Source organism: Oncorhynchus tshawytscha, linkage group LG24 (assembly GCF_018296145.1).
Source record: "Oncorhynchus tshawytscha isolate Ot180627B linkage group LG24, Otsh_v2.0, whole genome shotgun sequence".
Classification (NCBI taxonomy): Eukaryota; Metazoa; Chordata; class Actinopteri; order Salmoniformes; family Salmonidae; genus Oncorhynchus; species Oncorhynchus tshawytscha.
The window spans coordinates 13163528-13190761 of NC_056452.1; the positions used below are offsets into that span (position 1 = coordinate 13163528).

Below are 27234 nucleotides of genomic sequence, written 5' to 3' on the forward strand. Positions count from 1 at the left end.
GACCATGAGAAACAAGATTCTCTGGTCTGATGAAACCAAAATTGAATTCTTTGGCTTGAATGCCAAGCATCACGTCTGGAGGAAAAGCTGGCACCATCCCTATGGTGAAGCATGGTGGTGGCAGCATCATGCTGTGTGGATGTTTTTAGGAGGCAGGGACTGGGAGACTCTGGAGAGACCTGAAAATAGCTGTGCTGCAATGCTCCCCATCCAACCAGACAGAGCTTGACAGGATCTGTAGAGAAGAATGGGAAAAACTCCCCAAATATAGGTATGCCAAGCTTGTAGTGTCATACCCAAGAAGACTCGAGGCTGTAATCACTGCCAAAGGTACTTCAGTACAAAGTACTGAATACTTATGTAAATGTGATGTTTCAGTTTTCTATTTTTAATAAATTAGCAAAAATGTATTTTTTTTAAATTAACAATAAAAACTATTTTTGCGTTGTCATTATGGGGTATTGTGTGCAGATTGATGAGGGGAAAAAATATTTAATAATTTTTTAAATAAAGCTGTAATCTAATAAAATGTGGAAAAAGTCAAGGGGTCTGAATACTTTCCTAAAGCACTGTAGAGGTCCTTGATGGCAGGCAGTTCAGCCCCAGTGACTACCCTCTGTAGCGCCTTGCGGTCGGATGCCGAGCAGTTGCTATACCAAGCAGTGATGCAGCCAGTCACGATGCTCTCCATGGTGCAGCTGTAGATTTTTTCAGGATCTGAAAGCCCATGTCAAATCTTTTCAACCTCCTTTGGGGGAATTGGTGTTGTCGTGCCCTCTTCGTGACTGTGTCGGTGTGTTTGGACCACGATAGGTCCTTAGTGATGTGGACACAGATGAAGTTGAATATCTAGACCAGCTCTACTACACCTCCTTTGTCTTGCTGACGTTGAGGGAGAGGTTGTTGTGCTGGCACCACACTGCTAGGTCTCTGACCTCCTCCCTATAGGTTGTCTCGTCGTCATCAGTGATCAGGCTTACCACTGTCGTGTCATCGGAAAACTAAATGATGGTGTTGAAGTCGTGCACGGCCACGCTGTCGTGGGTGAACAGGCTGTACAGGGGGGGACTGAGCATGCACCCCCGGGGGTGGGGGGTTAGGGTCAACGTTGCGGCTGTGTTGCCTACCCTCATCACCTGGGGGCGGCCAGGATCCAGTTGCATAGGGAGGTGTTCAGTCCCAGGGTCCTCAGTGATGAGCTTGGAAGGCACTATGGTGTTGAACGCTGAACTGTAGTTAATGAAAAGCATTCCTTTTGTCCAGGTGGGAAAGGGCAGTGTGGAGTGCAATAGAGTTTGTGTCCTCTGTGGATCTGTTGGGGCGGTATGCGAATTGGAGTGGGTCAAGAGTTTCTGGGATGATGGTGTTGATGTGAGTCATGACAAGCCTTTCATAGCATTTCATGGCTACAGATGTGAGTGCAATGGGGCAGTAGTCATTTACACAGGTTACCTTGGCGTTCTTAGGCACAGGGAGTATGGTGGTTTGCTTGAAACAGGTATTACAGACTAGGTCAGAGATAGTTTAAAAATGTCAGATGAAGACACTTGTCAGCGTCCCGGTAATCCGTTGGGCCCTGCGGCCTTGTGAATGTTAACCTGTTTAAAGGTATACGGAGAGCCTGATCATACAGTCGTTCAGAACAGCTGATGCTTGCCTCGAATTGAGTATAGAAGGCATTTAGCTCTTCTGGTAGGCTTGTGTTACTGCGCAGCTCTCGGCTGGGATTCCCTTTGTAATCAGTGATAGTTTGCAAGCCCTGCTGCATCCGACGAGCGTCAGAGCCGGTGTAGTAAGATTCAATCTTAGTCCTGTATTGAAGCTTTGCCTGTTTGATGGTTTGTCGGAGTGCGTAGCAGGATGTCTTATAAGTGTCCGGATTTGTGTCCTGCTCCTTGAAAGTGGCAGCTCTAGCCTTTAGCTCAGTGCAGATGTTGCCTGTAATCCATGGTTTCTGGTTGGGGTATGTACGGTCAATGTGGGGACAACGTCGTCGATGCACTTATTGATGAAGCCGGTGAAGATGTGGTAGACTCCTCAGTGCCATAGGATGAATTCCAGTCTATGCTAGCGAAACAGTCCTGTAGCTTAGCATCTGCTTCACCGGACCACTTCCGTATTGAGCATGTCACTGGTACTTCCTGTTTGAGGTTTGCTTGTAAGCAGGATTCAGGAGGATAGAGGGCGGGGGAGAGCTTTGTATGCATCTCTGTGTGTGGAGTAAAGGTGATCTAGAGATTTTAGCTCTCTAGTTCCCTCAAACTCATCTGGATCTTGAATCTAGTTCCACACAATGTGTTTCCCTCTAATCAGGGACTGATTTAGACCTGGTACACCAGTGTGTAGAATTAATTATGAGGTTGTACAGAAAACCAGCAGGCTCTGGAACTCATAGGGTGAGAGTTGAATACCCCTGTTCTAGTTGCACAGGTGACATGCTGGTAGAAATGAGGTAAAACGGATTTCAGTTTTCCTGCATTAAAATCACTGGCCACTAGGAGCGCTGCCTCTGGATGAGCATTCTCTTGATCCATTCCGCTCGTTGAGTGCAGTCTTAGTGCCAGCATCGGTTTGTGGTGGTAAATAGACAGCTATGAAAAATACAGATGAAAACTCTCTTGGTAAATAGTATGGTCTACAACTTATCATGAGGTATTCTATCTCAGGCGAGCAGAACCTCGAGACTTCCTTAATATTGTTTATAAAGAGACGCACACCGTCACCACTGATCTTACCGGACTCTGCCGTTCTGTCCTGCCGATGCATAGAAAAAACAGCTAGATTTACATTATCCATGTCCTTGTTCAGCTACGAATCCGAGAAGCATAGTATATTACAGTTATTAATGTCCCGTTGATAGAATAGTCTCGAACGGAGCTTGTCCAGTTGATTTTCCAGCAATTGCACATTCGCCAATAGAACAGAGGGTAGAGATGATTCATTCATCTCACCATGGTGCCTGCACGCCGGCCACTGTGGCACCGTCTACAAGTGTCGGCGATTAGGGCCCTGTATTTTGCATCCGACACATTGAAGTAGAAGTTCTCGTCCAAATCGAGGTTAGTGGTTGTTGTTCTGATGTCCGGAATCTCTTTTCGGTCACAGGAAACGATGGTGGAAACATTATGTACAAAAAAACTTTAAGATCAATGCAAAAGAAGACAGAAAATAGCATTATTGGTCAGGAGCCTGTAAAACGGCCGCCATTCCCACCATTCTAATTACAATGTGCATCCTAGTGTGTTTGAGTGTGATGTTTATTCACATTTGTCTGTTACAATATGTGATAGGCCTGCATGTAGATGTATGCATATATTCCTTCTGTTCATAAGTAGCTTAAGTGTTTAATTACTGTCTGTCTGTCTGTCTGTCTGTGTCTGTATGTCTGTCTGTGTTACAGATGTGCCTACGTGCATCCGTATCTGAGGCCGCAGTGGAGCTTATCCTCTCTCCCTCTCCAAGACGCCCTCCTTGCAGTGAGGAGAGGAGCTACAGCCAGTGGCCCCTCCTTCTCCGGTTCTCATTGGCCGAGAGGAGCCACCTCCCTCCTCTACCTCATTGGCATGCAGGCAGTGCAGTGTGAGTGAGTGAAGAGAGAGGAAAGAGAGAGCGAGAGGGAGCAGTCAGTGCTGTAGGGAGGAGGAGAGTGAGTGAATGAGAGCTGCTGGATCTGCTGTTTGATTGTTATGCTGGGCTGCCTCCTTCCACACTGCACTGGCACAACAGAGTACCCTGCCACCACTACAGACGCTGCTGATTACTCCGCTAGTTAGCCACACTGCTAGCAGGAGAGCCAGGGGCCACCAGGTATCAGGCTAGCTGGGCTTCTCCATCCTTTGAGCAGGGGACGTAGCCACGTCGTGGAGTGGAGGGGGCTAACACTACTGTTTAGGTACCCGCTTCTACTTCATCCAAACATCCCTCTCCCCACCACCACCACCAGCAGCCCGCTCGCTCCTCTCTATGCCCTTGTCCTCGGTGGCTCCTCTCAACTCCCTGGCCAGTATATGGATAGAAGCTCTCTGTTTCAGCTCATACAAGAGCAGGTAAGCAAGCAAAGCAGCGATTGGGGGTTTCTATGGTTACCGTCTCCTGCCAGCAGCCAGCCGCTGTCTGTCTATCTAAAGATGTAAGGCAAGAGGCATCAGTGAGAACTGCTGCTAGGGGAGAGGGGAGTGGGAAAAGGGGCATGTCGGCACACTGGGGTGGAAAGTGTAGTAGACTGATGCTACTGAGGAATACTCAGGCAATATAGGGTCATAGAAGAGTATACCTTTGAAGGTGAGGTCAGATCATGGATCACAGTTTGCTGAGGTGGCAGTGACGTATTTTCCTGGTTTACCTGTGCAGCAGTGTTATGCATTAATTGATTGTAGGTAGCGATGGTAATGATGGATGGTTGGTCCTGACCTGATGATTTTACTGTGATCAGTGGGCCACTCATCTGGGCACTAGTTTTGGTTGTACCTGTGTTATTGTTTGCCATAGGTCTGTCTAGACGTCTAGTCTTTTTCCTAGTCCTTGAGTATCTCAAAGACACTCAGAGATGTTACTCTTGGCCAAAAAATAACCCAGAGGCGATGCTGTGCTCTGCAGTATCAAGGTCCAGCACAAAGACAGCCACAGACAGCCACAGCCTCAAGCATCCTTTCAGCTCTCTGAGGCATTTCTTCATCTTTGAACATTCTTCACATTTTTCAGTTCTAGTATTTAAAGTGTTTTGTTAGCTAAATCAAAGCCTACTTTATTGCTTTGTTTTATCAACTTTGTGTGTGTGTGTGTGCATGCTAGTGTTCATCTTATCAGTCTGCCCCCCCTAACCCTAACCCCCCCATCCCTCATTCATGTTATTAGCTGACTGGACCATCCCACTGTTCTGAGGCACCAGTGGGGGATTTGCCTGATTGATAGATAGCATGGCCAATCATTCTGCTGAGAGGGAGGCATTGATTATCTGCTGCAGGGTCTAAGGGTCACGAGGGGCCTATCTGTAACACATTGATCAACAGACTTAGAGGTGTGTGTGTGTGTGTACGTGCGTGTGCGTGTGTGGATGCCCGTGTGTTTTACCTGACCTTTTTTCAATATGTGTGTGTGTGTGTGTTTATGTATGACAAGGAGAAAGCCACCAAGGAATATTGAGTGAATGTGAATGTGGTTAAAGGATGTGCTGTGGTCACGGTGGTGGTTTTCAAAGTTCGCAAGTAGCAGCAGGCATAGTGAATCGTTTATGAGCAAATCCTCGAAGATACAAAGGTGATAGCGTGATCATTTACTTGTAGCTTTAATGTGTGAGGTTTCAGTGGAGAAACACTCTTTATGTTAGAGGGCTAGTTGCAGGCACCTCTTTCATATTGGGCTGCTACATCAGACTCTGCAGAGAGAGAGAGAGAGAGAGCGAGCGAGAGAACGCTACATGAGTGACTTTATTAGTCTTTGTCTGCAGGAGGTAGCTGTGCTGAGCTCAGGCTGCCCCCCCCACACACACATATATATTTATTTAAATAGCAATGACACTTAATAAGGAAACTGGGAGCTAGAGCTCCACCATCACTGAGCCATGCAATCATTAGTTGATAAATATCTCCTCTGCGATTCCCCTCCTTACAGAGTTATTTTCACCTGCTACATAAAGGACAGGGTTATAGCGTTTTGACGTATATATGCCAAGCACAGCGTGGATGAGGTTCTTATGTTCCCTTTCCTTTTCTTAGAGGTCTGATACCGTCAGTGTGGTGCTTTTCATGCGCGACATTTGAGGAATGTCTCTTGACGTTTTTTTGTGTGACAGTGCTGGATGTGTAAATGGAAGAAAATGTAGTAATCGGTTCGAGAGAGAGCTGTTGTGGTGGCCTGGCTGCCACCATCTTGCAGTCAGTCAGTGCCACAGTAGCCTAGAATGCTGCAGCCGTATGATAATTACAGAGTGGCCCAGTCAGAGAACAGCTGTGGATACCCGGTTAGCTCAGACACTAGCGCTATGGTAATACACTGCCACGCAAGTACTACTGCAACACTTATACTACTCTCAAAATACTGCAATACTCAGATGCTTCATGTGTACTACTACACTACTACACCACTCTAATACTAATCAAATCAAATCAAATTTATTTATATAGCCCTTTGTACATCAGCTGATATCGCAAAGTGCTGTACAGAAACCCAGCCTAAAACCCCAAACAGCAAGCAATGCAGGTGTAGAAGCACGGTGGCTAGGAAAAACTCCCTGGAAAGGCCAAAACCTAGGAAGAAACCTTGAGAGGACCCAGGCTATGTGGGGTGGCCAGTCCTCTTCTGGCTGTGCCGGGTGGAGATTATAACAGAACATGGCCAAGATGTTCAAATGTTCATAAATGACCAGCATGGTCGTATAATAATAAGGCAGAACAGTTGAAACTGGAGCAGCAGCACGGTCAGATGGACTGGGGACAGCAAGGAGTCATCATGTCAGGTAGTCCTGGGGCATGGTCCTAGGGCTCAGGTCCTCCGAGAGAGAGAAAAAAAGAGAGAATTAGAGAGAGCATATGTGGGGTGGCCAGTCCTCTTCTGGCTGTGCCGGGTGGAGATTATAACAGAACATGGCCAAGATGTTCAAATGTTCATAAATGATCAGCATGTTCGAATAATAAGAAGGCAGAACAGTTGAAACTGGAGCAGCAGCACGGCCAGGTGGACTGGGGACAGCAAGGAGTCATCATGTCAGGTAATCCTGGGGCATGGTCCTAGGTCTCAGGTCCTCCGAGAGAGAGAAGGAGAGAATTAGAGAACGCACACTTAGATTCACACAGGACACCGAATAGGACAGGAGAAGTACTCCAGATATAACAAACTGACCCTAGCCCCCGACACATAAACTACTGCAGCATAAATACTGGAGGCTGAGACAGGAGGGGTCAGGAGACACTGTGGACCCATCCGAGGACACCCCGGACAGGGCCAAACAGGAAGGATATAACCCCACCCACTTTGCCAAAGCACAGCCCCCACACCACTAGAGGGATATCTTCAACCACCAACTTACCATCCTGAGACAGGGCCGAGTATAGCCCACAAAGATCTCCGCCATGGCACAACCCAAGGGGGGGCGCCAACCCAGACAGGATGACCACATCAGTGAATCAACCCACTCAGGTGACGCACCCCCTCCAGGGACGGCATGAGAGAGCCCCAGTAAGCCAGTGACTCAGCCCCTGTAATAGGGTTAGAGGCAGAGAATCCCAGTGGAAAGAGGGGAACCGGCCAGGCAGAGACAGCAAGGGCGGTTCGTTGCTCCAGAGCCTTTCCGTTCACCTTCCCACTCCTGGGCCAGACTACACTCAATCATATGACCCACTGAAGAGATGAGTCTTCAGTAAAGACTTAAAGGTTGAGACCGAGTTTGCGTCTCTGACATGGGTAGGCAGACCGTTCCATAAAAATGGTGCTCTATAGGAGAAAGCCCTGCCTCCAGCTGTTTGCTTAGAAATTCTAGGGACAATTAGGAGGCCTGCGTCTTGTGACCGTAGCGTACGTGTAGGTATGTACGGCAGGACCAAATCAGAGAGATAGGTAGGAGCAAGCCCATGTAATGCTTTGTAGGTTAGCAGTAAAACCTTGAAATCAGCCCTTGCTTTGACAGGAAGCCAGTGTAGAGAGGCTAGCACTGGAGTAATATGATCAAATTTTTTGGTTCTAGTCAGGATTCTAGCAGCCGTATTTAGCACCAACTGAAGTTTATTTAGTGCTTTATCCGGGTAGCCGGAAAGTAGAGCATTGCAGTAGTCTAACCTAGAAGTGACAAAAGCATGGATTAATTTTTCTGCATCATTTTTGGACAGAAAGTTTCTGATTTTTGCAATGTTACGTAGATGGAAAAAAGCTGTCCTTGAAATGGTCTTGATATGTTCTTCAAAAGAGAGATCAGGGTCCAGAGTAATGCCGAGGTCCTTCACAGTTTTATTTGAGACGACTGTACAACCATTAAGATTAATTGTCAGATTCAACAGAAGATCTCTTTGTTTCTTGGGACCTAGAACAAGCATCTCTGTTTTGTCCGAGTTTAAAAGTAGAAAGTTTGCAGCCATCCACTTCCTTATGTCTGAAACACATGCTTCTAGCAAGGGCAATTTTGGGGTTTCACCATGTTTCATTGAAATGTACAGCTGTGTGTCATCCGCATAGCAGTGAAAGTTAACATTATGTTTTCGAATAACATCCCCAAGAGGTAAAATATATAGTGAAAACAATAGTGGTCCTAAAACGGAACCTTGAGGAACACCGAAATTTACAGTTGATTTGTCAGAGGACAAACCATTCACAGAGACAAACTGATATCTTTCCGACAGATAAGATCTAAACCAGGCCAGAACTTGTCCGTGTAGACCAATTTGGGTTTCCAATCTCTCCAAAAGAATGTGGTGATCGATGGTATCAAAAGCAGCACTAAGGTCTAGGAGCACGAGGACAGATGCAGAGCCTCGGTCCGATGCCATTAAAATGTAATTTACCACCTTCACAAGTGCCGTCTCAGTGCTATGAAGGGGTCTAAAACCAGACTGAAGCATTTCGTATACATTGTTTGTCTTCAGGAAGGCAGTAAGTTGCTGCGCAACAGCCTACAGTACTATACTGAGTGTACAAAACATGAAGGACATTTGCTCTTTTCATGACATAGACTGACCAGGTGAATCCAGGTGAAAGCTATGATCCCTTATTGGTGTCACCTGTTAAATCCACTTCAATCAGTGTAGATGAAGGGGAGGTGACAGGTTAAGAGTCTTGAGACAATAGAGACATGGATTGTGTATGTGTGTCATTCAGAGGGTGAATGGGCAAGGTATAATATGTAAGTGCCTTTAGAACGGGGTATAATAGTAGGTGCCAGGCGCACCAATTTAAGCGTGTCAAGAACTGCAACTCTACTGGGTTTTTCATACTCAACAGTTTCCCGTGTGTATGAAGAATGGTCCACCAACCAAAGGACATCCAGCCAACTTGACACAACTGCGGGAAGCATTGTAGAGTCCACTCCCCTACGAATTAAGGCTGTTCTGAGGGCAATATTAGGAAGGTGTTCTTAATGCTTTGTACACTCAGTGTATATTGCTGCACTCCTACTACTACAATGCTAAATTAGCACACTCATGTTACTACAGTACTACACTCCTACTACTTCATAGATAGGCACTGCACAAATAATTACTGAAAGTACCTAGAACTTCCTTATTTTTATTTATGGCCTCGGTCTGTTCCCAGGTCAGGGTCTTCTCCCCTTCCCCACTGTAGTGCTGGTTGCTCAGTTAAGTGAGGTCTGCACTGGGGTCAGCCTCAGTGGCTGGTTGCTCTGCTGACGGTAATAGAGGTCCTGGGGGTTAACAGAGAGGTCATTCCCCTGCAGCCTCCTTCTCATCCGCATTATTTCATCCCACTATCTTCATCCATCCTCTTCTATATTTTTCTTCACCCTATCTCATCCTCTTTCTTTTTGTTAACCCTTTCACCCTCTCCATTCCTAGGTACTGGTGTCACCCCCCTTGGGCCCTTAGCCCTCCCCTCTTTCATCCTCCCTTTTCCTCTGCCCATCCTTTTATCCATTCCCCTCATTATCTCTCCAACCATCTATATCCATCTTTTCCTACTCCAGTGCTCCACCTCCCCCTCTAACCTTTCTTCATCCTCTCTCTTCCCTCTTTATCTCCTTCCGTCTCTTCTTCATACACACATATATTTATATAGCCATGACACTTAATAAGGAAACTGGGAGCTAGAGCTCCACCATCACTCAGCCATGCGATCATTAGTTGATAAATATCTCCTCTGCGATTCCCCTCCTTACAGAGTTATTTTCACCTGCTACATAAAGGACAGGGTTATACCGTTTTGACGTACAGTGGGGCAAAAAAGTATTTAGTCAGCCACCAATTGTGCAAGTTCTCCCACTTAAAAAGATGAGAGAGGCCTGTAATTTTCATCATAGGTACACTTTAACCATGACAGACAAAATGAGGGGAAAAAATCCAGAAAATCACATTGTAGGATTTTTTATGAATTTATTTGCAAATTATGGTGGAAAATAAGTATTTGGTCACCTACAAACAAGCAAGATTTCTGGCTCTCTGTAACTTCTTTAAGAGGCTCCTCTGTCCTTCACTCGTTACCTGTATTAATGGCACCTGTTTGAACTTGTTATCAGTATAAAAGACACCTGTCCACAACCTCAAACAGTCACACTCCAAACTCCACAATAGCCAAGACCAAAGAGCTGTCAAAGGACACCAGAAACAAAATTGTAGACCTGCACCAGGCTGGGAAGACTGAATCTGCAATAGATAAGCAGCTTGGTTTTAAGAAACCAACTGTGGGAGCAATTATTAGGAAATGGAAGACATACAAGACCACTGATAATCTCCCTCGATCTGGGGCTCCACGCAAGATCTCACCCTGTGGGGTCAAAATGATCACAAGAATGGTGAGCAAAAATCCCAGAACCACACGGGGGGACCTAGTGAATGACCTGCAGAGAGCTGGGACCAAAGTAACAAAGCCTACCATCAGTAACACACTACGCCGCCAGGGACTCAAATCCTGCAGTGCCAGACGTGTCCCCCTGCTTAAGCCAGTACATGTCCAGGCCCATCTGAAGTTTACTAGAGAGCATTTGGATGATCCAGAAGAAGATTGGGAGAATGTCATATGGTCAGATGAAACCAAAATATAACTTTTTGGTAAAAACTCAACTCGTCGTGTTTGGAGGACAAAGAATGCTGAGTTGCATCCAAAGAACACCGTACCTACTGTGAAGCATGGGGGTGGAAACATCATGCTTTGGGGCTGTTTTTCTGCAAAGGGACCAGGACGACTGATCCGTGTAAAGGAAAGAATGAATGGGGCCATGTATCGTGAGATTTTGAGTGAAAACCTCCTTCCATCAGCAAGGGCATTGAAGGTGAAACGTGGCTGGGTCTTTCAGCATGACAATGATCCCAAACACACCGCCCGGGCAACGATGGAGTGGCTTCGTAAGAAGCATTTCAAGGTCCTGGAGTGGCCTAGCCAGTCTCCAGATCTCAACCCCATAGAAAATCTTTGGAGGGAGTTGAAAGTCCGTGTTGCCCAGCAACCGCCCCAAAACATCACTGCTCTAGAGGAGATCTGCATGGAGGAATGGGCCAAAAGACCAGCAACAGTGTGTGAAAACCTTGTGAAGACTTACAGAAAACATTTGACCTCTGTCATTGCCAACAAAGGGTATATAACAAAGTATTGAGATAAACTTTTGTTATTAACCAAATACTTATTTTTCACCATAATTTGCAAATAAATTCATTAAAAATCCTACAATGTGATTTTCTGGATTTTTTTTCTCATTTTGTCCGTCATAGTTGAAGTGTACCTATGATGAAAATGACAGGCCTCTCTCATCTTTTTAAGTGGGAGAACTTGCACAATTGGTGGCTGACTAAATACTTTTTTGCCCCACTGTATATATGCCAACCACAGCGTGGATGAGGTTCTTATGTTCCCTTTCCTTTTCTTAGAGGTCTGATACCGTCAGTGTGGTGCTTTTCATGCGCGGCATTTGAGGAATGTCTCTTGACGTTTTTTTGTGTGACAGTGCTGGATGTGTAAATGGAAGAAAATGTAGTAATCGGTTCGAGAGAGAGCTGTTGTGGTGGCCTGGCTGCCACCATCTTGCAGTCAGTCAGTGCCACAGTAGCCTAGAATGCTGCAGCCGTATGAAAATTACAGAGTGGCCCAGTCAGAGACCAGCTGTGGATACCCGGTTAGCTCAGACACTAGCGCTATGGTAATACACTGCCACGCAAGTACTACTGCAACACTTATACTACTCTCAAAATACTGCAATACTCAGATGCTTCATGTGTACTACTACACTACTACACCACTCTAATACTACTACAGTACTATACTGAGTGTACAAAACATTAAGGACATCTGCTCTTTTCATGACACATACTGACAAGGTGAATCTAGGTGAAGCTATGATCCCTTATTTGTGTCACCTGTTAAATCCACTTCAATCAGTGTAGATGAAGGGGAGGTGACAGGTTAAGAGTCTTGAGACAATAGAGACATGGATTGTGTATGTGTGTCATTCAGAGGGTGAATGGGCAAGGTATAATATGTAAGTGCCTTTAGAACGGGGTATAATAGTAGGTGCCAGGCGCACCAATTTAAGTGTGTCAAGAACTGCAACTCTACTGGGTTTTTCATACTCAACAGTTTCCCGTGTGTATCAAGAATGGTCCACCAACCAAAGGACATCCAGCCAACTTGACACAACTGCGGGAAGCATTGTAGAGTCCACGCCTCTACGAATTAAGGCTGTTCTGAGGGCAATATTAGGAAGATGTTCTTAATGTTTACTACTACAATGTTTACTATTACAACGCTAAATTAGCACACTCATGTTACTACAGTACTACACTCCTAAGGGTCTTCTCCCCTTCGCCACTGTAGTGCTGGTTGCTCAGTTAAGTGAGGTCTGCACTGGGGTCAGCCTCAGTGGCTGGTTGCTCTGCTGACGGTAATAGAGGTCCTGGGGGTTAACAGAGAGGTCATTCCCCTGCAGCCTCCTTCTCATCCGCACTATTTCATCCCCCTATCTTCATCCATCCTCTTCTACTTGCTCCCACCATATTTTTCTTCACCCTATCTTTGTCCTCTTTCCTTTCGTTAGCCCTTTCACCCTCTCCATTCCTAGGTACTGGTGTCACCCCCCCCTTGGGCCCTTAGCCCTCCCCTCTTTCATCCTTCCTTTTTCCTCAGCCCATCCTTTTATCCATTCCCCTCATTATCTCTCCAACCATCTATATCCATCTTTCCTACTCCAGTGCTCCACCTCCCCCTCTAACCTTTCTTCATCCCCTCTCTTCCCTCTTTATCTCCTTCTGTCTCTTCCTCATGCCCCAGCACTCCTAAAGGGGAAAGGCAAAAGCATGTAACCATGGCAATGATGTGGCTTGTCAACGCGTCATCCTACCGCTGTTGGATCACTTCAATAACAGCTGCCTTTCTGCACCATCCCCTCCCTCTTCTCCTCTCTCACCCCTCCTCCCTCTATCTCTTTTCCTTTCTTCCTCTGTCAGACAGTCAGGAACCCCACTACCCTGACTAAGCAAAAAGGCTCCGCTTACAAGCATCATTCACGCGACTCCGTTTTCCTAATTAAATGTATTGATTGTTAATAGTTCTAATTACCAACAAAGACCAATCCTTCACCGCCTCTTCACCTTCTCAGAAGATGGTTGCTCCTGATACTTGTTAAACCAGGCTGGCCTCACAGACTAGACATAACATAGTAAACAAAAATGCGGGATATTCAAATCAGTGCGATATGTTACGTTTGGTAGGCTTATATAATGACATATGTTTACTTAAGGGAGTAATGAAAAGAGAAGAGTAATGAAGAGTAGAGTAAAGAGTAATGAAAGAGTTGCGTGTTTGAATTTCATCACGGACAACTTTAGCATTTTAGCTAATTAGCAACTTTTCAACAACTTACTACTTTGCAACTACTTAGCTTGTTTGGTAACCCTAACCTTAGAACTTTAAGGTAACTCCTAACCTTAACCCTAAACCCTAGCGTAGCTTACATTAACCACCTAGCTAACGTTAGTATTAGCCACCTAGCTAATGTTAACTCCCAGTAAATGATAGCAAAAATCTTTGGTTAAATCACATTATCTGGTGAAACAATCTGTAACTAAGAGAATTGGTCATCAGCAAAGGATAGGAGAGTTGTTCATGATGAAATTGCCATTCGAAAGAAACACAGTAAGTTCAGGGAACCCTGTGGGAGAAGTGTTGTCAGATCAAACTGCCATTCAGCTCATCTTGAGTCATCTTCTGCTTGAAATCCCGCACATGTCCAATCCATCGAGAGGGAAACAGTTCTGCTACAATGACACACGCAGGCAGAGGAATTATGTTTCTCTACATGTATCCACACCAGGAAAAAGCCAAGGCACCACACAGTATTGTCTTCTAAAACAAAGAATATAATAAATGATACTCCTTTGCAGAGTTTGAACGACAGAGGAACTGTGCCAGCATGACAACATTAGGGTAGACTCGTTGAACATGCATACATGTGTACAGGCTCATAGATTACATTTAGATATCTAGCCTAATAGACCCCTGTCTGTGTTTGCAAACATTGCTGCAGGAGGGCGAGGTGCATAACTTGGTGGCAGAACAAAGGGGAGTTCTTATAGAACGGCAAAAAAAGCCTCTATTTACATGTTGCTTATAAGTGCATTTCACACTACTTTTGGATTTCAAGGCTCGTGTGAATGTCCTACTTAATATCATGTTTTTGTCATCATCGCAAATCAACTGCATTATACTTTAAAAAACGATCAAAACATAATTGTAAGCGTATGAGAACCCCAAAAAGCTATTTTGTCTAGATGTAATTTAAACATAAATCTAGGCTATGTTGAATGGGCGCAGATGGCGATGGCTTTCTCACTGCCGTCAAGAGTTGCACGCATCTGTGTGTGATGTCAGCGTGGTGGGTACTAGAAAAGGGCCTATAGAAACATGGCATAACTCTCAACCTTTGCACAGTGACCAGACTGTACAAATGTACCTAGGTAATTAGGCAGACAGTATCTAGCTACAACTGTGTCTATCAGACATGCTTAGGCAAATATTTTTTTATATAGTAAAACCAATTTATCAGTTTTAGAGATTTACAACAATTAAATTGTTGCATTGTTTTTTCTACTCACTGTTAGCTAGTAAACTTAATAATTGTTATTTACATCTGTGATTTTGAAATCATAACCAATGTCAACCCTCGTCAATTATGTTACATGTTACACAGCTGGCTAATACAACTATTTACAGTTAATGTTACACGTTTGCTAAAAAGTTACAAACGCAAGGCCTGGCGCATAGTAACAAGTTGGCAGGTGCCAGGCTAACTAGCTAGCCATCTCCAGTCGTGCTGACGTTTGCTGGTCAACCTAGCTTTAGGTGGCTGGTTGTAACGTTGCAGCTTGCTGTTTAGTAGCTGGCCATATCTACAACTAAAAAGAGAAGAGGTTTTACAATCGATATACAATAGATCTCCGAATGTACAACTAATCTACTTTTAGTCATAGATATGACTACCTGTAGTTGTTTAGCTAACTTAGCAAGCTAGACTAGCTAGCTACCTACCTAAGTTTGCAAACTTAAAAATGATGTGTAACACGTGTTAACTTAGCAAACAGAAAAATTAACTGTAACACATGTTACATGCCAGCAATACACAATATGAGTTTCAGTAGATAAACTAAAGTTAGCTAGCTAGGGGGCTTGCAGGAAAAAATAACTTACTTAGCAAGCCACAATATTTGTGATCTTCCCTCTTGGTGCTGCCATTGGCTGTACCTGAGCTTTTAGCTAAATTCAACTCTTTGTTTCAAATCCTCTTCGCTATATTCCGGTTGAAACATGTATGGTTGAATGTGACCATGTAGCAACAGAAAAAGGCTCCATTGTTGAATTCGTGTTGGTGAGAGGAATCACTTGAAGCCATTGCGGTCTGGTCAGTTTTTTCAGTTTTGACCAAAGGATTGTGATATTGGTGTACGTCTCCCTTTCAAAAAAGCCTGCATTAGTGGAGGGACAGGGCAAGAGCACGAAGCACCACCCCACACCACACGGGTTGTAGTCTTTCAGAGACTGGAGAAAAGCTGTCAGCTTGTATATCTAGCAATGAATCCGTTGATAGGAACATCATTGAAAAACTTCCAATGGCTCTATCAAACAAGGACAACCATATCAAGGACAAGGACAACTATATCAAGGACACCAGAAGCAGTCATAGGGTGTATCAGTCAGCGCGCAAAGCCCAGACCTTCCTCCTGGGCAGTTATGTGTGAAACACATTTCACTGACCTAGAAATGCCTCGGACATGATGAAAACAAGCCCAGATTCTCCCAGGGTGAAATTCCCCTTTAATGTTTCACAACTTTTATTTTTATGAAATTCACTGAGTAGGATGGTGATCCCCATCCTCTTTTGAGGAGCCTCCTGGTTGAAGGGCTCTGGCTAGTATTACGTAGCCAGCTAGAAGGATGAATCAAGAAGCTAACGTTAAACGGAGCCTACCTTAGCAGGCTACTAAGTTCTCATAATAACTTTGCTTTACAGAGAATAGACTACTGAGACAGAAAGTGATGTGGCGCTCAGTGGTGAAGCTGCGGTAGGCTGCAATGCATGCAGAAGGAAGCAGAGGAGACATAGAGAGAGAGGAATCAAGCAAAGAGAGAGCTTAGTACAGTGGTTCCCATACTTGGGGTCGGGGCCCCATGTGGTGACACCTGAGAAAATCTGTACTAATTTTATCAAACAAGTTAGGGAAAAGATACAGTATGTTTCAATATGAACATCTCCACATAGCCTATCTTCCCTACATTAAGATGCAAACAAAGTTATAATTTTTTTGTTTGTTTATATCAGTGGTTGTTTGTCTTATCTCCATTGCCCACTGGAGTTTAGTTTACCCATTACCACTTTATTTTTTTTTTACCTCTATATCACTGATATTAATACAGAATAGTAAGTAATATCCTAGAAATTCATGTGTATGTGATAACACGATCATCTGTGTGCTCCATTGATGTGTTTGTGCAGAGCTTGATTAGTAATGCCTCGGAATACAAACGTGAAGGCTATGTAGTTTGAGAAAAGAGATATCTATGTAAAAAGTTGAGGATTTTATGCAATTCATCATTACAACTGACTGAACAGTCGCCGATGCTATACGTGTCAGTGTGAATAATTTCTCATATTTCCCTCCTTTCAGGTAGAAACATTACATCTGTATAGCTAATAGGCTACGTGTTTGTAGATTGATTGAAGTGAATGAAACTACAGCAGCCAAGGTAATAATGGCTAGAGTCATTTTTGCTAACTTTTGCTGTTTTTTTTGCTTGTCCCCCCCTTCCGAACCTCACTAAAACTCAAACCATGATTATGGTCATGCCCTCCCTTTCTCCCCCTCCTATCATCCTAGTGTCCTACACTCAGCCTGTGTAAAACGCTGGTTGTATCTGCACCCCTTCGCTCTCTCTCCTCGGCACCGGGGGCATAATCGACTGTAATTCAACAAACCTCCATGAAACACACAGTAAGGGGATTAAGTAAAAATAGATCTGAGCCTTCTTTCTTTCTTGGTTCATTTTCATACATGCTTTCGCTGTAGCTGCATTTCAGGAAGCCTCATACAAGCTCCAGGTGGTCAGGTCCAGCCAGTGAGGGGCCCCAGGCGTTCAGCAGAGATTACCCAGTGTGTGTTATGTCACGAGTTGACTGATTACCAGTTTGTGTGTGTGTGTCCGTATCCGCGTGTTTCAAATCCAATGTTATTCGTCACATGCGACGAATACAACAGGTGTAGACCTTACAGTGAAATGCTTGTGTCCGTGTCCACGTGTGTGTACATTTGCACGTGTGCCTGCCTGTTGGGATTAAAAATAGCTTTTGCAACAAAGTGTGATAATGAAAACACAGGCATTTACATTCGTTGCTGCTATTAGCATTCAGAAAGGGTAGGGCGCTAACATTTGATTGCTAGTATCAACAGAGCTAACATGCTACCATCTGACTTGAACCATCATCAAGCTTACACACTAGTACATGACTGCTAGTAGCCTGCCCCTGGGTTAATAAATAAATAAAAAGAGACCTGGGGAGGGTGAACAGTCGATTCATTTGAATTAAAGAGTTGGTTTTGTTCAATTAAACAGCTGTAAACGCTGCTGAAATCAGTACAGTGGACGAGGAAAATAACTCCACAAAGAGAGCGTGATAGGCCTTCAGAAAGTATTCATACCCCTTGACTTATTCCACATTTTGCTGTGTTTACAGCCTGTATTCCAAACTTTTTTTCTCACCCATGTACACACAATAGCCATAACGACAAAGTAAAAATGTTTTTTTTTATTTTTTAGAAATGTTAGCAAATTTATTGAAAATTAAATATAGAAATATCTAATTTACATAAGTATTCACACCTCTGAGTCAATATTTTGTATGCATCTTTGGCAGCAATTACAGCTGTGAGTCTCTAAGAGCTTTCCACATCTGGATTATGCAACATTTGCCCATTATTAATTTTCAAATTCTTCAAGCTCTGTCAAATTGGTTGTTGATCATTGCTAGACAACCATTTTCAGGTATTGCCATAGATTTTCAAGTAGATTTAAGTAAAAACTATAACTTGGTAAGCAACTCCAGTGTAGATTTGGTCTTGTGTTTTAGCTTGTTGTCCTGCTGAAAATTGACTGAACCAGATTTTCCTCTAGGATTTTGCCTGTGCTTACTTCCATTTCTTTTTTATTCTGAAAAACTTCCCAGTCCTTAACGTTTACAAGCATACCATAACATGATGCAGCCACCACTATGCTTGAAAATATGGAGAGTGGTACTTGCTAATGTATTGGATTTGCCCCAAACATAACACTTTGTATTCAGAACAAAAATGAATTGCTTTGCCCACATTTTTTGCAGTTTTACTTTAGTGCTTTGTTGCAAACAGGATGCAGGTTTTAGAATATTTGTATTCTGTACAGGCTTCCTTCTTTTCACTCTATCAATAAGGTTAGTATTGTGGAGTAACTACAATGTTGTTGTTCTCCTATCACAGAAATTATACTCTTCAACTATTTTAAAGTCACCATTGGCCTCATGGTGAAATCCCTGAGTAGTTTCCTTCCTCACCGGCAACTGAGTTAGGAAGGACTGGGTGACTGGGTGTATTGATACACCATCCAAAGTGTAATTAACTTCACAATGCTCAAAGAGATATTCATTGTCTGCTTTAGGTGCAATAAGTTCCCTTTGTAAGACAATGGAAAAACTTTCCTGGTCTTTGTGGTTGCATCTGTGTTTGAAATTCACAGCTTGACTGAGGAACCTGTGTAGGTTGGGGTACAGAGATGGGGTAGTCATTCAAAAATCATGTTAAACACTATTATTGCACACAAAGTGAGTCCAAGCAAGTAATATGTGGATTGTTAAGCACATTTTTACCCCTGAACAAAGAGGTTAAATACTTATTGACTCAAGATCTTTCAGCTTTTCATTTTTTATTCATTTGTAAACATTTCGCAAAACATAATTCCATTTAGACATAATGGGGTATTGTGTGTAGGCCAGTGACCAAAATAAATCTTTATTTAAGCCATTTTATTTTCAGGCTGTAACACAACAAAATACACACACACACACACACACACACACACACACACACACACACACACACACTATGTATAAGGCACTCCCAAGGATTTTCTGATTGATCTTCCTTGCTAAATTGAGCTGTAAAGCTGTTGACCTTGTGGCAGCTGCAGTATAGACTGGTACTGCCAGGCTCAGTGTTTATACAACCACTCTCCACTCCTGATCCTGAGGCAGTCAGGGAAATTACCCCAGTCCTCAGTCACAGGGCCATCTATATTCAGAACGAAAGGGCCCAAACCACAATGGGGAACATTGAGAGTCCCTCCTATCTTTACACAGACCAACATGATACACACTGTGGGTGACTCCAGAGTGATGCAACAGCTGAAAGACCACTGTTCCGCCCTGGAGCGACAAGGAGCTGTTGGTTTACTCTCAGATGACTAATGAGTCTACGTTAGCATTACAGGAAACATAGTAAAGGGCTAGGCACTGAGCGGTCGTCCCATATGGTCTGTTTTTGCTGGATGGGTTTGGCCTTAGGTAAACTCATACACAGGACTAGACAACTCAAACTAGACACCCTAATGAAAAACTAGCACGGGATATTAATGAGCCATTGAATCAAATTAAATTGAATATTTAAAAAAGGAAGGAAAATAGGCCGTTGATGACGGATAGATACAGTACAAACATAAAAACACAGTCGGACGAGGGCTCATACACACTGTACACCACACGCACATACACACCCTATACTTTATGGGCCATTTTTAACCGGCACTATTTCGGACGGTTAAACTCTGGCGATTTTTATGACACTCCCCCGCTTAAATTAATTACGGGTAGACCGAGGCGTGCGAGCTTCAGCGGTAGTAACCCACAGGGGCCGGTCGCCTCACAGGGAGAGTGGTGATTAATGAAAACCACACTGTCCTGATTGGTCCACAAATTCAGCTAGAACGCGACTCACTAAACTCATCAGAAGGAAAAACTGTGACTTCGACTCCGAAATGAAAGGAAAGACTCCAGAGAATCTAATGCTCTCTACTGATTTCATTCTGTACAACGACATATGGTGACAGCGGTGGGATTTCAGTCGTACAGTGGGTTCAGGTCACGGTGTACCATTTTGACATGTTGGCCCATTTTGGTTATCAGTCCTGCCAAATGACTGATGTTATCAGCCTGCTCTTTTCTTCTCGCCTGCCCATTTAATTCGAATAAATACAGACAGCTAGTGTTCTGTTTTTAAGGCTGGTCTAATTCTTCCATCGACGTTCCCACTGAAAGTATGGCTTAATTAATGCTGCTCTCATTGACAGACTCTTCTCTCTTGGCTCCGTTACTCTCCATTGTCCTGGTCTGTTTGTTCTATTGTCTGTCTGATGTCGACTGTTGTCTTTGGACTAGTTGATAACCACAGTACCCCTCTACATAACTCTTGTCTATTGAGCGCAATGTGCTTTTAAAAAGCACTGCAGATGAGATGTGTTTTGTATATCAAGAACGGGAGGTAGAGAAAGATAATTATTTGAAATGAACAGGATTAATTCCCTTTCAATTTACTCAACGTAGGAAAGGAATGTCACTTTTCAAATCTTGAGTTCCCTGAATTGAAATGGAATTGAGCCGATCCTTGCTAATAAGCCCTACTACTAGAATCGTCAACAGCAGCATTCTGATCAGCCTGCACTGATATTCATGTGTTGTTGTGTTTTGCCAGCTGGACCCAGACAACACCGGTTTCATTGCAGTGGAGAACTTCACCAGTCTGGTGGAGCACCATGAGCTGCAGCTGGACCCCTCCAAACTGGACATGCTGTTTGCACTGGTGCAGAGCAACGAGGATGGACAGGTGTGCTACCAGGAGCTCATCGAGCTGGTGAGTGACAGGGAATGGACACACACGCACACACACACACACACACACAGTAGCACGTATAGTACGTGCACACACTTGCTACAGAATGATTTGAGGTTCATGATGTCAAAGTGTACCTGCCCATTGCAGTCTTTTGTTCTTCAGAAAGAGGTTTGATCTTTCTAATTAAATGTAATTATAAATACACCCAAACAAAATGTAATGATAGATAAATACACACTAACAAAATGTAATGATAAATAAATACACACACAAGTGCCACACACACACACACACACACACACACACACACACACACACACACACACACACACACACACAGTTATACATTATACTGTATTAGCTGTTGGTAGAGCAAAGGGGAAAATCCTGCCTCAATGTCTTCTACTGAGCAGTGTTCTGAGTTCTGATGCTGCTAGGAGGTCAGAGATATTCTTATTCATTCCTCTCCACTTAACCTGTCTGTGTTTAGACCTTTGTTCCGATATATCAAATTAATGCAAAGCCTTTTAAAGGGGCTGAGGTGATTCTTAGTCTTGAGTGTAGCCGTAGACCAGAGCATGTTTCTTCTCCTCGCAGCATAAGGGTTTAAGCAGCGTGATTCATTCAACACGATGCAATTCCTGACATGTTTTCACTTCCCGAAGCTGGTTCCTTCCTTCGCTCTGTTCTGCTCATGGTTTGTAATGAAAGCTGTTCCATTTAGTTCCCCTTCCAAATGCTCAGGTCTAGCTTCTGGTGTGTGAGCAGCAATGCAGATGCAGGTGCTCTCGCCGACATTCCAGCCCCTTCCTTTAGTTTGCCCTTCTCCTATCGTCCACCCCTCCCTTTTTGGATCTTCATGCCTCTTCCTTCTGTTACTCCCTCCATCCCAGATGTGATACTCTTCCCTCCGACTACCCCTTTCTGCAAATCTTATCCTCCTTTAATAGTATCCCTTTATTCATAATGTACCCTTCTCTCTCCCCAATATCACCCCCCACCCCCACCCCCGTCTAAACCGCTCAGAATTGATTTTCTTCTTCGTCACCCGTGTAGGTCCAGATCGTATGTTAAAACCCTCCCCAGGTTTAGGCAGCATCAGCGAGACAGTTTAATATTCACCGTCAGCCAAATGCAAATGGGGTTCGATCAGCCCAGCATTGGTAGTAGCAGGCAGTGATCTAAGGTCATTTGAGAATGCTCAGCCTCACAGAGATATCGACATCCATGTCTGATTGGTAAAGATTTGTCTGACAAACGTGTGCGCACACACAGTTTGCATCCATTTTTCACTGGATGGGCACAGACGCACACTCACAGAGGACGTGCACTTGCTCACTAACACATGATCAGGGAGGCTAACACATACACACACAGACTCATTCACCGTACACACGCTCAGCGTACCGATTTGCTGACTCATTTGGATGATATTCAAATGCTGACGGGAATCTGTTCTCTTCTCTGTGTGATGTGTGTCTTATAGGAGCAGGTCTGGTTTAGTTTGTCGGGAGAATATGCAAATGTAGCGTGACATTTTTAACCAGGTCATAGCCAAGCTGACACCCCCCCAGCCTTCCTCTGGTTGTCTTCTTCTCTTTCTATCACGCTTTATTTTTCCTTCTCTCTTCCTCCTTTTGTCCCTTCTTTCTTTCTCTTTCCATCTCCTTCACTTTTCCTCTGCCTGCCTGCCTCTCTCCCTCCCTCTCCTTCAGGGAGAATTAAAAGGGGGACACCACTGACAGTATGTGTCGGATGAATGGTATTCTGAGTTGGGAAGCGCACCGCTGCCATTATATTACCACCAGTGTCTAACGTCTGCCGTATGGCCTGAATTAAGACCTGGCAAAGAAGATAAAACACCCCTGCCTGTGGAGATGGAGCAGTGTGTGTGTGCTGTGTGTGTGTTTTCACACATCTGTGCACTCTACATACTGTACATCAGCAGTTATGTCTAGCCTTTTGGCCCCGAGGCGTGGGACTTTCATCCTGTTAGTCTGCTGAACAGGGATGTTAAACTTTCCTTCGCTCTATTGGTCTTCGGGCTCGGTGTGAGTTGTTGATACACATACTGTCTCGACGTGACTGGGTGTAAATGTGTCGGAAGCGAGCTCTTGGCCCACAAGTTCAGAAGCGTATGGCTGCGTGAGTGTGTGAATGTGTTTGACTTCCTCCGTGTTTTTCATGCCGGCTGATCGGAGCCAGAGAGCTCCATCGGACCTGCCTGGGGGGGATAACTCATGCTCCGCTAATGCCTCTCAGGGGGATCGCAGACTCCGAGAGGCCCACACACACTTACAAACACACATACACACACACACACCTCATTGTCAGGTGACTGTGTTCAGGAAAAATCCCTTTCCCTAGTCATTGTTCCTCCTTAATTGGAGAGATACACCAATACGGATCCCACTGCTGCCACCATGTCAGTGTGCGTTGTGATTTAGTCATGGCAGACAAATATAGAAAACGCTAGGCGAACTTTACCAAGCATGCTTCAGTCAACTACAGTACATAGTGAAGTGACAATATTTCCGGTTTTCTATTTAACATCAATATTGCTGCAGGGATTCTCTGTGTTTCTGCTTGCTTGAAGAGGGGATGAGGTTGACACCCTAAGCCCAGAGCGCCATTTGTCACCTGTGACCTGACTGAAGCTCTCTTTGGGAGTGTTTAGTGTCCCCAGCAAGGCCATTTGGGATATTTAGTGGCTCCAGTGTGGTCTTTCTAGTGTTTTGAGACTTCAACGGAGTCGTGCTGACAGTGTTTAAGTGCCCAGGGTGCATCTGTCTTCTGAGATGACGAGCAGGATCTCACTGGAGAGAAAGACAAAGAGGAACAGATGCACCTTATCATCCCTGTCTCACACACACACACACACAGTGGCTGTTCATCAGCTCCACACACACCCTCGCAACACACAAACACACCCTCGCAATACACACTACAAACTCAGGCAAGCACCATGTCTCTTTTAGGTGGGTTGCTGGCTCTAAAGTGGTGCACTTTGCTTAAGTGTCGTGGAGTGAAGGTTTTTCCAGTTTAGGTCCTGATGATTAAACCATGAAGGAGGGTTATGGCTATGGGCTGCTTTGGAGATAAAGGTGGGCTCTCATTTTAAAAGGGTTTTGGTAGAATGGCTCTGAGAATCTGGGTCAGTGGAGAAGGTGGGCGAACACAGTGATTTAGTTTCTCTTATATTACTGTGTGTGTGTGTGTGTATTTAATAGCTTAATAATGCATTATTAATGACCAGTAAATGAGAAGTAAATGGTGTGCTGTTCTTGTTTAACAGAACTAAGTGATGGTGAGTCATTTACTGCATTGGTGATTCAGGACTTTTTTATTTAACCTTCATTAGGACATTAGGATTCCAACCTGGTTCTGCACAGTATGTAGTAAATCATTTTGTAACATTCATTGAATGAGTTCTGCATTGCTTGCTGTTTGTAGTTTTAGGCTGGGTTTCTGAATAGCACTATGTGGCAGGTAGCCTAGTAGCCTAGTGGTTAGACTAGTAACCGAAAGGTTGCAAGATCGAATCCCCGAGCTGACAAGGTAAAAATCTGTCGTTCTGCCCCTGAACAAGGCAGTTAACCCACTGTTTCTAGGCCGTCATTGAAAATAAGAATTTGTTCTTAACTGACGTGCCTAGTTAAATAAAGGTGAAAAAAGTGATATCTGAAGAAAAAGTAGGCTTTATTAATACATTTGATTATTCGTCTAGCTAGCATTTAGCAGTAGGACTCTCTGACTCTACACATGAAATAAGTTCAGCTCACATTGTTTGGTGAGCATCAGGCCCAACTTTGGAAATGTTCTGGAATGGATAGCCTGAATAATTTAGAATGACTCTATACCAAACTCAATATACACATGTACCTCTATAAAGAGATGACTATGGAACAAATAGCATCTTTATGTTTCATTATTAATTCAAACTATTGAGCAGTACAGTATTGACCAAACACCAGTACTAATTAAGTCATGAAGGACAGAGGCTGGAGCAGAGCTGAGTACCAACATGTACTGTAACCCCCTTGCTGGTTTAAATACACACGACTGGACACACACCGATGTCAATTAGGTCCAATCCGGTCTCCCTGGAAGGGAATTCTATCTAAAGCTCCATCCTCAGACTTATCCTTTAATATCAATTATTTTCCCTGGCAGACGTCTCCTTCTTGTCAGGGGAGTTTTAGCAGTGGACCATGTTGATGCCAGAGTCTGAGGTCCTCGTGAGTAGTGATGGGATGGGATGTGATGCTAGCACGCCCTGCTTAGAGTGCTCCTACTGAGTTTCTCAGGGCTCGCCAGTCAAGTCGTAAGCTGCCACGCTAACGTGCTTTATTGTCTGCCTCCCTCTCTCACATCCCGAACTTCAAAGGCCGCGCTTAACGCTCACGTTAGAAGCGGCAGTCCCTCGTGTCGGATGGAGAAGGCGGGGCAGAAGGATAAGTGTCTATCGGGAAATGTCTCCCGGGAACATTCAGGAGCACAAATGTCAGCGAGCGAGATGAAAGGTGTCACTAAGAGGAGAGGCAGCAGGTGTTTTGGGAGAACAAACAGATGAAACACTGGAAACACAGGCATCGTTTAGAAAACAAATCCCACAGAGAAGGAAAAAAATACATTTGTGTATACATCAGCCCCAACCACGCACAAACACCTTCCTTTTATCTTAAGTCTTCTAAGAAATACATTATTGAAGACGGGTGGAAACACCCTAATTTCCCTTCCCTCCCTGGAAACACCCTAATTTCCCATTCCTTACTTCCTAATGTCTCCCACCCACCCCCTCGCTTCTGCTTTCCTCTCCCTCCTATCGCACGTACAGTATAATTACATTCCCTGGGCTCGATCTCCGTGCTAAAATATGCTGTGGTGCTTCCACCGGAGGGCCGGCAGCGCCTCTCGCGCTCACGCTGGTTATCGCCATGCCACAGGCCCACACTCGCTCATTGTTCAACCCCGGCATCGTAATGACTTAATACGTGTCTCTCGGCATCCCGTTCCACTAAACTTCCCCACCACCATCCACCACCGCTCTACAGACGAACTATATTTCTGTTATTATTAAATGATTTACTTTAATATCCTCAGACGGCTAAGATCCATTTGTATGTGATTTGTTTGTTTATATATTTCTTAGTCTCCTTGTTTTTCTTTCTTTAATTAGCGCTGTATTGATATTGCCCCGATTTCTTTCATTATTATTACGCTCCCCACAATGTCCGGATGTAATGAGCCTGCACACAACAGCACCTAATGAATTACGATTGGTTTGCTTTCGCTGCCTGTCTAGTGGAGTCTGTGGGGACTCTGACAACTGCTGCAGTACAGATGGATACAGTAGGAATGTGGCTTGCAATATTGCCTGTGTATCATCTTGGATTGAAGCATTTCTCCATTGTATAGGTAAACGCGGATCGGTTGACTTTTTCCACTGTCCTTTCCTTGTGGAGCTTTTCAGATTTATTTTCGCTAGAATATTTTGTATTTTAAATCTCACCTTTATTTAAGAGGACGTTCATTTTCTTCCAGATTCATGCTACAATATGTGTCTTATCTAGTAATATTTAGTGATATTTTGGGCTTCAACTGTCAGAGTGATGGTTGCACCAGGGTGTTAGCTCAAGGTCCTACCAAAGCAGCAAACATCCAGGGTTCCGTGTACCATGTCACGCTAGCCCCCAGCTGTGCAGTTACTGCTCACTTAGCAAACCTGGAGTCTCCATGATAACAGGAGCCTGTCACCCATTCTCCCCACCGCATTCTCCTTCCCTCCTCCTCGGGCAAAACAGCTCGACTCTGCAAAGCTTTGCCCCTCAATGGCAAAATCGCGCGTTGATTTTGAGTGAAGAGAGGCGCCATGTGTACCTATCAAGGCAAGGCAGCGCTGAAATAATCTCCTCCACTTTTAGTACTGAACGGTTCAAGTTGACGTACGTCTTTACTCTCCTATGGAAACTGGAGGAACGGAGATTCTCTTTGTTTAAAGTTGGCACATTGAATGTCTTAGCCCCAGCTAGGCTACATGGCTTTTCGGTTCTCTGTGCCTTCAAAAGTTTGCTTCAGCACTTTTGGAAGACATGGGGTTACTGCATAATGGTCGTGTTTCAACTTCTTAAAGCAGTTGAAGGTATTTAGCATGCCAATTCTAATTAGCAATCAAATTATAGCT

At 44.2% G+C, this 27234-nt stretch overlaps 1 protein-coding gene across 2 annotated transcripts in view; it reads left to right on the forward strand.

Moving 5' to 3' along the window:
- The first annotated feature begins 3605 nt into the window (after positions 1 to 3605).
- rhbdl1 (rhomboid, veinlet-like 1 (Drosophila)) overlaps positions 3606 to 27234 on the forward strand; it is a 52636-nt gene continuing 29007 nt past the window's right edge. The window contains exons 1-2 of one of the 2 annotated variants that reach the window (XM_042305337.1): positions 3606 to 4046; positions 20910 to 21068. In XM_042305337.1, coding sequence (XP_042161271.1) covers positions 4008 to 4046; positions 20910 to 21068 — 198 coding nt within the window. In that variant the 5' untranslated portion in view covers positions 3606 to 4007. Of the gene's footprint in view, positions 4047 to 20909; positions 21069 to 26369; positions 26469 to 27234 lie in introns of those variants that run through there. The other variant, XM_042305338.1, reaches the window with a different exon arrangement.